Source organism: Sinocyclocheilus grahami, unplaced genomic scaffold, assembly GCF_001515645.1.
Source record: "Sinocyclocheilus grahami isolate Dianchi unplaced genomic scaffold, SAMN03320097.WGS_v1.1 scaffold569.1, whole genome shotgun sequence".
Lineage (NCBI taxonomy): Eukaryota > Metazoa > Chordata > Actinopteri > Cypriniformes > Cyprinidae > Sinocyclocheilus > Sinocyclocheilus grahami.
In genome coordinates this window covers 387,300-399,143 of record NW_015505748.1, presented here as the reverse complement: position 1 = coordinate 399,143, position 11,844 = coordinate 387,300, and the positions used below count along the sequence as shown (strand labels likewise).

Below are 11,844 nucleotides of genomic sequence, written 5' to 3'. Positions count from 1 at the left end.
ATAAAAAAAAAAAAAAAAAAAGTTAGGTCCCAAATTTGCCGCAGTACAGTTTCACAGTTGAACTTATATAATCTATATATTAGAATTGATTCTTCACAAGTGCTGGTAAAAATGGCCATCACAGTTAGTGATGTATTGCTTTTGATTCAGGACGTTCTGATTGTCATTTAAGATTCATACAACGTGATTTATTGGACTTTAGTGAGGTTTCAATGAGAAACAGGGATGGTAAGTTAACAAATAAATCAGAAAGTATTAAAAACCTACTGTTTGTGTGTCAGAAAATGTCACCACTATAGTAAACAGGATTTTTCACACTTGTGTCCTCATTGGTTTAATCACTCTTTTAACTGCGAGTAAGTTTACTCTAACTTTTGTTCTTAATGAAAAGGAATGTCTCATAAATATATATTAATATGCCAATGACAAGAAAAGGTTGAAATAAATACATCAGAAGAGAACGAAACAAAACAAAAAAAAAAGCTAATGAATGTTCAAAATAACAGAAGTGGCAGTAATGATAATAATCTAGAATGCAAAACAGACTTCGGGGAAAGAAATGAGCAAAATATGATCTTTTGACCAGAGATGTTGGCTTGATCGTGCTAAAATACAGTTCAGTTCTCTAGAGATTTAGTGATTTTCTCTTTCACATGAAGTGTGAGCATTAACATTATGGAAGCTTGTTTCTGCAATGACATAAAAGTAAAAAGATAATTGCAAAATCTTATCTCACAGTTTGGACTTTTCCCCCTAGAATTACAAGATAGAAAGTAGGGCTGTGCGATATGGACAAAAAAAAACCTATCGCGATTTTTTTTATCAATTTTGCGATTTCGATTTTAATCACGATTTTGACACACACAGACATGCTTTACAGTCATAAATGCATTCAGTGTGAATTTGAAACATATTTCCAAAAGAAAACCAATTAGAGCTTTATCAAAAAGCTATAACATGTGACATAAGGTAAAATAATCACTAAGTAAAGGTGTAACAAAATGTCTCTATGGCAAAAAACAAAACAAAAAATCCCGTGTCCAGGGATTTTTTTTTGCCATGCATTGGTCATAGAGCTCTTTGTGACGTTGCCTCAGATGTTGAACTAAATTTGTTGTGCCAAGTTCACACGTACTCCGTCTGCAGTGCGTATACAGTACGTGTATGCGGTGCAGAAGCAGCACGGACTCATTTTGCTTTCGCACAGGACGCGTTTGCAGTCCGCTCCTGATCCGCTGCTGTTTACCACAAACACAACATTTATCCATTATTTTGATTTCAAATCCAAATGTTTCTGAACATGCTTTTTCAGCATTGTGATTCTCTCTTATCACAGTACAGTAATACAATCTTTCATAGACATATTCACGTTTAAACTCAATAAATATAACTTTAACTACCACCACGAGTGCCTATTATTGCCTTGTTTATCTAAAAGTGCACTTTTCCTTGTTTTAAATCTAGCCAAAAAGCCATGTGTTGACTGTGAAACCGTAGACTTTAATTATATGCATTTATGGTGTAATTACAAAATTTCCGTGTCAATCCATGTTAATTTTTACCACGAATAATGCGCTGTCACTTTAATTCAGCGCGTGCAGCACTGCAGAAATAGATTCCGTGCGGAAACGATCGCTGCACTGCTCAGTGTCATGCTCCATTTAGGCGCGCTGCATTCTGATTGGTTCGGATAGCATACTGCGGGAGGTCGGGAGCGTGGAAAATCGTGCTATAAAGCGATTTAGAAATTGCGCACGCTCAAATCGCGATTTTATGATTATTTCGATTAATCACACAGCCCTAATAGAAAGTCAGAATTGCGAGATTTAAACTCAGAATTATGTCATAGAAAGTCGGAATTGCAAGAGACAAACTTGGAATTGCAAGATATAAACTCAGAATTGTGAGATACAAACTCGGAATTACGAGATAGAAAGTCGGAATTCTGAGATATCAATTTGAAATTATGAGATATAAAGTTGGAATCGCAAGATACAAACTTGGAATTGTACGATAGAAAGTTGTAATTATGGGATAGAAAGTCGTAATTACAAAACAGACAGTTGGAATTGCGAGATGTAAACTTAGAATTATGAGATAGTCGGAATTACAAGATGAAAAGACGGAATTGTAAGATATAAACTCAATTAAAAGAAAAAAGTTGAAACTGAGATAAAATGTCACAATTACCTATTTTACTACTTATTCTGTGGTGGAAACAAGAAACAAAAACAAAATTGTGAGATGTAAATTCACAATTCGGTCGGAGAAGAAAAAGTTAAAATTCTGAGATTATATCTTGCAATTCAGACTTTTTTTCTGAAAATTGTGAGGAAGTTAGCATTGTGAGATAAAAAGACGCAATTACCGTTATTTTTTTATCCCATGATGGAAACAGGCTTCCGTATCACGTTTAAAAACCAAATGTTTGTGCTCTCAAAATAAATTAATGGCATGAAGATGACGGGAAAGAATGAAATGCTCATAAAAAGTGTGACATCCTACTGTAAGCTCAAGGTGCAAGTGTGAATTCATATTTACAACAGCACAAGAGAGTACACGTGATATACTAGTGTGATGCATTAATATGTGTTTTTCCCACACCACAAATGTGCAGACAAAATAAAGAAGTGTTAAGTGGATGGTACGGACGTCTCGGTTTGAATCCAATTCCATTTGGAGCATCTTTCTGTTTCCAGTAATCAAAACACTCTTTGCCAGAATCCACAGACAAAACAATTCAAGTTTTGATGGAACGTGATAAAACAGTATCAAACACTGGATCTGGAGATCTGGGTGTGGACGTGATGTTTCTCCTCACCAGTGCTCCAGGTGCAGGTCCATGGCCGAGTTCAGGCTGATGTCGGTCACATCCAGGAACTCCGTGTTGAAGATGCTCGGCCCGGACGGTGGCAGGCCGTTGTGGAAGGCGGTGGCGGAGCTGGGCGGAGTCAGATCCAGCCATTCCATTGTCTCCCACGGTGACTCCGCGAAGGTCATTCCGAGGCCGTGACCCTCGGCGGCAACCGCGGAGATCTTTCCGGCCATGGGCGATACGGGCGTGTCCATCATGTCGCGGCTGTTGAATCCATCACCCGCCTCCAAGCGTCCGTCCTCGGCGGGCATCTTCAGGAGCGCCGCGTCTCCTTGCGTCCGGCTCATGGGACTCAGCAGCACCTCCAGATGAGCATCTCCGTGAGCCGCCGCGTGATCGTAAGCGAGCATGGAGGGCGACATGTGACTGTAGTGTCGGTGGAACTTGGGCGAAACTGTAAGGTGAGGCACAACTTTGGTTACAGGAAACCTCTCTTCTTTGGCGTTAGCAGGCATTTCTTTAAAACAAGACAATGACAGCACAAAGAGTGACTTTAATAGTCAATAACAGCTGGGTGTTACTGTGTGAAATGAGGGGCCTTACGAACGTTTCATTTAGGACTAAAGGGATAGTTCACCCAAAAATTAAAATTCTGTCATCATTTATTCACCATCAAGTTGTTCCAAATCTGCAGTATAGAAGGCATTTTGAAGAATGTTGGATGCCAAACAGTTTCTGGTGCCAATTGACTTCCACAGTATAAAAAAAAAAAATAATAATAATAATATGGACATCAATGGCTACCATCAACTGTTCGGTTACCAACATTCTTCAAAATATCTTTTTTTGTGTTCAGAAGAAGAAAGAAACTCCTACAGGTTTGGAACAACACGAGAGTGAATAGTTCACCCAAAAATGAAAATTCTGTCATCATTTATTCACCATCAAGTTGTTCCAAATCTGCAGTATAGAAGGCATTTTGAAGAATGTTGGATGCCAAACAGTTTCTGGTGCCAATTGACTTCCACAGTATATAAAAAAATAATAATAATAATAATATGGACATCAATGGCTACCATCAACTGTTCGGTTACCAACATTCTTCAAAATATCTTTTTTTGTGTTCAGAAGAAGAAAGAAACTCCTACAGGTTTGGAACAACACGAGAGTGAATAAATAATGACAAAATTCAAAAGCTGATGAGGAGAGACTCACCTCCGCTCTCGATGAGGACGTCTAGAAGCTCATCCATCTGCTGGCTGCGCGACATCTGCTGCAAGAACATCACAGGATCATTTAATCGTGTTAGTATTTGATGCTGTCAACACATTTGTGACACATTCCATGCCTTTGCTTTAACCCTCATAATGCACTCGGGTCCGTTTTGGCACGGAAGAGATGCATAAAAAATAAGCCGTTTTTAGTAAGGGAACTACATTTTTCAAGGGCTCTAAGACCCTCAAAATACTCAAATAGATTTTTTAAGAGTTTCATGTTTGGTTCATTTTGGCCCGGGCATGTATGGAGTACCATTAGTGCCAAAAATACTTGTAAAATTATTTATGAGGTTGTGTTAGTGTCTAAAAACATAAAAAATAAGCCGTTTTTAGTAAGGGAACTACATTTTTCAAGGGCCCTAAGACCCTCAAAATACACAGCATTTAGTCGTTTCAGATTTTTTAAGAGTTTCATGTTTGGTTCATTTTGGCCCGGGCATGTATGGAGTACCATTAGTGCCAAAAATACTTGTAAAATTATTTATGAGGTTGTGTTAGTGTCTAAAAATGTTTGTGAAATATATTTAGCTTTTTTTCCCACATCTCACTGAATTTTGTTGCTAAACCTGTATATGTACGTCTATTAATGAACCACTGCAGCATGAAAATTAGCTCTTTTTTTCATCTGAAAATTAAAGTTTAAGTAAAATTAGTTTATTTAGTTTGAAAACTTTTGAGAGTAAAATTTATGTTGTTTTTATATAAATAAATATGTAGCGGTCATAAATTTGGACTGTTTTGAGTAATCATGAGTTATAATTTAAAGGAATTTAATAAAATTCTATCCATTCCAATGGGGTTAATGCTGGTAATCCTGGTTTCTCATACATATGTATTTTTTGTGTGTGTGTGTTTCATTTGACATTTAAAAGAATTTCTTTTTTTTTATATATAAAAAAGGGTAAATGCAATCGTAACATGGTAATAACAGTCAAAACGCTGATTTTTTTTGTTTTTAACATTCATTCATTAATGAGAAATTGAAATCAGATATACTATGGTTTTAGTTTAGTTCTATAAAATAATTATTTGGGAACAAACACATGGAATGTGAAAACAGTATACAGATTTTGAATGCATTACGAGGGTTAAGAGTGTTAGATGTATGAACAGATTTTGTAGCTGACGGCATTCAAACGCGTGTACTGGAGCTGGTTACGCTTAGACTTGTTGGCAAATGCTATTTTTTGCAGGCGGTTTCAAGGACAACAATCACTAGAAAGTACAGCAGGGTTTCCCAAACTGAGATCGTGGGTTGATAAAAATAATAACAATTAGTTTTAATAGTAATAATATGAGCAGCTAATAACTGCTCATATTATATGTAAAATTAAAATAAATCAATGAGGCTGCACGATAATCAGAGTGATTATCAAATCAAAGTCAGTGATTTAATTCAATATCTGCATATTCTGTGTTTCAGAGTGAAGTGCAGCACCGTGTTCGTGCCATCCGGTGTTTTCAGCATCTCACAGTAAATGCACTGAACTCCATCACTGTATATAAATGTAGCATGCATCAGGGAACGCAATATGCACTAGCTTTATTCACACAATCACATCATTTCTAACATTTTTGTGGACAGAATTTTACAGCGTTTCATTAATATCACTATTACAACTTGTAGCGTAAAATCAAATTGTTATTATTATAATCACTGTAATTTACAACAGTAATATATTTTATTTATAGTAATATTTTTAATATTTATATATAGTTATAGTTACAGTTTAAACAACAACAATAATAATAATAATAAATATTATTATTAAATTAGCTTGAGTTCCTAAAGCACCAGTGTGAATATAAAGTTGACTGAATTACTGTCACAACTAGGAAAAAGTGCAGCATTATACATTTTAAAATTTTTTATAATTACTTAAAATTATAAATATCTAATAATAATAATTAATTTTATTATAATATTTTTAATATTATATATTGATAGAATAATATTTTTAATATATAACATTTTATATTTATTATTATTATTATTATTCAATATACTGGGTTCCTAAAACACCAAGGTGAATGTAATGTTAAACTAAAAAGAGGTTGGAGTTCACTTCAAAATCCAACTGTAGAGTCAAAATAAAAATAATAATAATTGTAATGATTTTTTTTCAAATATATTTAATAATTGAATAATAGTTACCTGTGATACTTAATAATAACTATAATACTTCTTAATTAGTCTGACAGAAGCGTTTGGGAATCCCTGCAGTACACTGATGCAGCGCTGTACGTCTCCACGCAGTCAGTAAAGCTGTAGAGACGCAGGCAGAAGCTCCGAGAGCGTGAGCAGCGTGAGAGCGGATCCTGAGCTGCTTTACCTGTTTCACTGCATCCTCATAACACGGCGGCCCTTTACTGCCGGAGGCAGGGGGATCTGAGCTACAGAAGGCAGTGCTGGATGTGGGAGACTTGGGCTCAACATGCCGCGGAGAGAGAGACAGAGCCTCCTACAGGAGACAGGGCCAAACGTTACACCTCTGAGGAGCCAGAGGAGCCCAGCTCTCTGATCAGTGTGTGTGTGTGTGTGTGTGTGTGTGTGCGGTGGCACCGAATCTATCAGACGCTTCCCCAGCAGGACGGCGTGACCTCTGACCTCTGACCCAGTGACAATAAACACATCATCCATGTGTGTGGGCATGTGCTGACGTCACATGATCATTGAGCAGCACATGTGATTAAACAATCTCACACGACCAGCCAAACATTAGGAATTATGAAGAGTTTTTAATGTTTGAGAAAGAAGTCCGGTCCGCTCACTAGGGCTGCATTAATTTGATCAAAAATTACAGTAAAAACAGTGAAATATTGTTGCAATTTAAAATAACTTGTCCATGTGAATATATGTTAAAATGTAATTTATTTCTGTGATGCGCAGCTGTATTTTCAGCATCATTCCTCCAGTCTTCAGTGTCACATGATCTTCAGAAATCTGTATAATATGCTGACTTGCTGCTCAAGAAACATTTCTGATTATTATCAATGTTGAAAACAGTTGTGCTGCTTCATATTTTTGTGGAAACCGTGATACATTTGATTTTTCAGGATTCTTTGATGAATAGAAAGTTCAAAACAACCGCATTTATTTGTAATAGAAATTTTTGTAACATTAGAAATGTCTTTACTGTCACTTTTGATTTTTCTTTTTTTTTTTTTTTTAAATGACCCCAAACTTTTGAATGGTAATGTATGAAAATTCAGCTTTGATCACAGGAATAAATATAATTTTACGTGTAGAATTCATCTATTTTATATTGTAAAAATATTTCACAATATTACAGTATTTACTGCATTTTTGATCAAATAAATGCAGCCTTGATGCGCAGATGAGACTTCTTCCAAAAACATAAAAAAATCAGAATTATTCCGAACATTTTGACCGTTTGTGTTCATTGATTGAGACGCATGATTGATACTCTTTTAACAGAAGCCCGGTGGAATTGAGACTTACTGTTACAGGAGCCGATCAGAATGTGTGATGGTGTGCTGTGAGTTTTTGTGAGTGATGAATTGGATGAGTTGAGTTTGATTCTTCACGTACTTTCTGCTGCATGCCGCTGCTCTTGGCTTTGGTGGATCCTCTGGCGCTGAGGCTGTTGTCTGATGGATTCTGATGGTAAAGCGGCTGCAGGTTTCTCTGATCTGACGGATACGAGCAGCTCGCCGTCTGTCCCGCACTCTTCTGCTGTAACTGAGAGATTTCAGCCGTTAGTCACTGAATCAAAAAACAAACATCAATGTCCAGGTTGAAGAAAAGGAAGAATCTTTCACAAATTCCAGCTTCCAAGTACTCTTCATGTTAAATATATACTTTCTTTTCTTTTTGTGGCAAATTATAACTATAATATTGTTCAGCTCTTTATAGAAAAAAAGTTGTGTATGGAAGAATATTCGACTTTATCCACATGCATACTGTGCCTGATTTCTTGTATTGTTGCAAAATGTGACTACTGTATATTATCGTTTACCTCTAATCTGATAAATGTGACTATGAGGCATAATATTAAGATATTATAACCATTAACATTCATGTAAAGCTGCTTTAAAACAATGTACATTGTGAAAAGTGCTATACAAATAAGTTAAATCTATATTAAATCTAATGACATAAAATGTCCCTAAATCTTCAACTCGTGTGAAAGTACACACCTTTAAACATTTTGTCAAGATAAAAGTTTAAAAAAATTATCATCAAAATGTTTAAATAACAAAAATAAATATGAATAATATGAAATCATAATATTAATTGATAAATGTCGTTAAGTTCCAGAAAGTTATACTCCTAAATCTTAAATATTTGTAAAAGTACACAATGATTTAATTATTATTATTATTAACTATACAAAGTATTTTATATGTACATAAATGCATTTTTAAAATAAAAGTATTAAGTATTTACAGATATAAAAATATATTTAAATAATTACATTTATATACAAAATATTAAATTAAAATATTAATTCATAAATACCATTACATTTTCGCACCACATGACATTTTACAACCTGAACTGACCTTGCCTATAGGTATAATAACGTATATAATAATCTCTCTGATATTATTTTCTGCTTATGTCAGTCATGACTTATATTTAGCAAACAAAATTTTGTCAAATAATAATAAGCATTTCTTTTAAATAGAATTTTAATAATAAAAAACTATTGCATTGTATTTTTATTGTATTTAGTTAGTTATTTTTTCCACCCAAAAATATCAATTGTTTTCAAATATGTCCATATAGTTTTTATTTCAATTTTAGTTTTCGATATTTAAGTGCATTACGTTAACCTGAAAGAAAATGAAAAATGTTGCTTTGGAAACTCACTGATATAAAATAAGTTTAAGGTGTTCTATATTTTGTTTTATTTCAGTTAAGATTGATTTTATTTCAAGTAATGACAACGTATTTATGGTTTTAGTTGGAACTAACTATAATAATCGTGTTGTGAATGAATGAACAGATGAATTGTTCGCATCACTGAATCACTGTTTTCTTGTCTATAACTGTAAAGCTGTATTGTATAAACTGCTATAGAAATCAATGTGACTTGACAGACGTGTGCATGTGCCGTGGATCACCTGTATGTTGCGTGCGGCTCTGCTTGCGCTCTGAGGCAGTGTGTGTGAGTCTCTCAGCAGGTACGGCTGGCCGGGGGACGAGGGGCTGCTGGAGGGTTTGGTGAGGGGCGACTCTTCAGGAGAACACTGAGGGCTCAGGAACGCAGACAGGCCGGCGGGGCTTGCAGATGACGGCGGCCCCCTGCAGTGCGGCGCAGCGTGCAGATCACAGTGAGCCATGCAGCTGCCTTTCATCTGCTTGGCAGCCAGAGGACAGCTGGACGCCACCTGCTCCTGCTTGACGGACACGCCGTAGAACTGTTGCATCTGCGCAGGAGGCTGCAGATGCATCATGTGCTGCGGCGGAGCGGGACAGTCCTGCATGCGCTTCCTCTTGTGCAGCTGCATGCGCAGCTCCTCCACCTGCCTCTGCTCCTGGTGCAGCTTCCACGTCAGCTCCTCGATCACCTTCTGCTTCTCCACCAGCATCTTGTCCTTCTCGGCGTCCGGTCCCAGCATGCTCTGGCCCTCGTCTGCGCTCAGCTGTGCCGGCGACGGCTGCAGGCCGAACTGCGGCGAGGACATGGTGACGTCGCTGAAGCTGTCGGGCAGCGAGCCGCTGACGGAGAGATCGGATGAGGCCGGAGAGATGGGCGGTGTGGAGCCGCTGCTACAGAACGGGTAGAAGCCGGCGCCGTGCGACTGGTAGGACGAGAGCGATCCAGTGGGCGTCACGGGGAATGCGGCTGCGCTGACGTCTGCAGAAGTGGCCGGAGAAGAGTCTTTGAAGGGCCGCAGGCGCTCTATGAGCGCCGTCTTAGTGCCAGACACCGGCAGACCGCGGATCCGCAGCTGCTGCCTGAGTTCAGACACCTGGCAACACACAAAACAGTCAGGCAAACAGTTCCAACTAGCTCAAATTAAAAACTTTAGTTGCTGCGTTAAATATTTAATCCTCATAATGCATTTCAAATTTGCATAATGTTTTCACATTTTGGGTACGTTTGGACCCAAATAAGACCCAGTGAGTCATAACTATTCATTTTCAATTAAAATCATATTGCATCTTTGAATGTTATTACCATGTTATTACTGGTTTTAGCCATCTTTTATTAATTTAATTTTTTTTTTTAATTCTTTGAAATTTCAAATTACACATGAACACACCATTTTTTTCTATGATGTTGAGGAATATACATATGAATATATCATTGTATGAAAATTATAAGAGCATATAATCTTAAAATGACTAGGAATAAATCCATTGGAGCGAATAGGATTTAAATAAATGCCTTTGTTTATAATTCATGATTGCTCAAATTTTTAATTTTACTTGCATAAACATGTAAAACAAATTTTTTTAATAATTATAGATCTTAAAAAACAAGTGTAAAAAAACAGATGAATGATGTGTATTTGCAAAGTTTTGGTTCCTTGCTAAAAACCTATAGTGTTTTTTCATGCACTGGTCAGTTTGGGGTTTTAAACTCTTAATATGTCAACAAACTCAAAACCAGAATTTTGAACATGAATTTATCCAATCAGATTTATGTTGTGGAAATTTAGGCGCACATTTAATGAAACAATGCCTCATTTGCATATTTAAACCTAACATTTGTCTGAATGTACTGTGATTAATCAGCTGGTTTGGTACGCTGATACCCATTAGTGAGACCTGTAGTGTTGACACACACCTTCCTCTTTAAAATCTACAAGCTTCTGGTTTCCAGTCCAGATCTTTAACCCCTTCATCGCACCATGACGTGACGTGTCAAAGCGCAGCACTGACCTTCAGGTCGTCCAGATTGGCGGGCAGCGGTCCGGGTCTGACGGGGCTGATGGACGGGTTGCAGTAGCTGCTCTTCACTGGAGACGAGGAGCTGCTGCTGGTCTGGATGCTGGACGCACATGATGACTGCTGTTCACCGGACGCCCTGTCACACACACAAACACACAATTATGCTTCTCATGATCAGAAAACTGCCTAAATGAATAAAAAATAAAAAATTTTTTATATACTGTATACTTCTGTTCAAACATTTGGGGTCTGTAAGATTTTGAGGCTCTTCTGCTCATCAAGGCTGCATTTATTTGATCAAAAAAACAGTAAAATTGTGAAATATTATTACAATGTAAAAATAATTTTATATGTGAATATATGTTAAAATGTAATTTATTCCTGTGATTATAAAGCTGTATTTTCAGCATCATTACTCCAGTCTTCAGTGTCACATGATCCTTCAGAAATCATTCTAATATGCTGATTTGCTGCTCAAGAATCAATATTATTATTACGTTAAAAACAGTTGTGCAGCCAAACATGTTCGTGGAAACCATCATATATTTTATTTTTCATGATTCTTTGCTGAATAGAAAGTTCAAAATAACAGAATTTATTTGAAATAGAAATCTTAATGCTTTATAAATGTCTTTACTGTCACTTTTGATCAATTTAAAGGGTTAGTTCGTCCAAAAATGAAAATTCTGTCTTTAATTACTCACCCTCGTGTTGTTCCAAACCCGTAAGACCTTCGTTCATCTTCGGAACACAATTTAAGATATTTTTGATGAAATCTGAGGGCTCTCTGACCCTCCCATAGACAGCAAGGTAACTACCACGTTCAAGGTCCAGAAAAGTACCAAGATGATCGACAAAGTAGTCCGTGTGACATCAGTGGTTCA

At 36.7% G+C, this 11,844-nt stretch overlaps 1 protein-coding gene across 1 annotated transcript in view; it reads right to left on the bottom strand.

Annotated features, from left to right (window-relative positions):
* Positions 1-2,358: 2,358 nt before the first annotated feature.
* The window catches only part of myocd (myocardin), a 63,664-nt gene continuing 54,178 nt past the window's right edge, over positions 2,359-11,844 (bottom strand). The window contains exons 6-11 of the mRNA XM_016239574.1: positions 10,952-11,103; positions 9,184-10,035; positions 7,646-7,795; positions 6,426-6,554; positions 4,031-4,088; positions 2,359-3,332 (exon numbers count right to left, since the gene is read on the bottom strand). Coding sequence (XP_016095060.1) covers positions 2,818-3,332; positions 4,031-4,088; positions 6,426-6,554; positions 7,646-7,795; positions 9,184-10,035; positions 10,952-11,103 — 1,856 coding nt within the window. The 3' untranslated portion in view covers positions 2,359-2,817. The remainder of the gene's footprint in view (positions 3,333-4,030; positions 4,089-6,425; positions 6,555-7,645; positions 7,796-9,183; positions 10,036-10,951; positions 11,104-11,844) is intronic.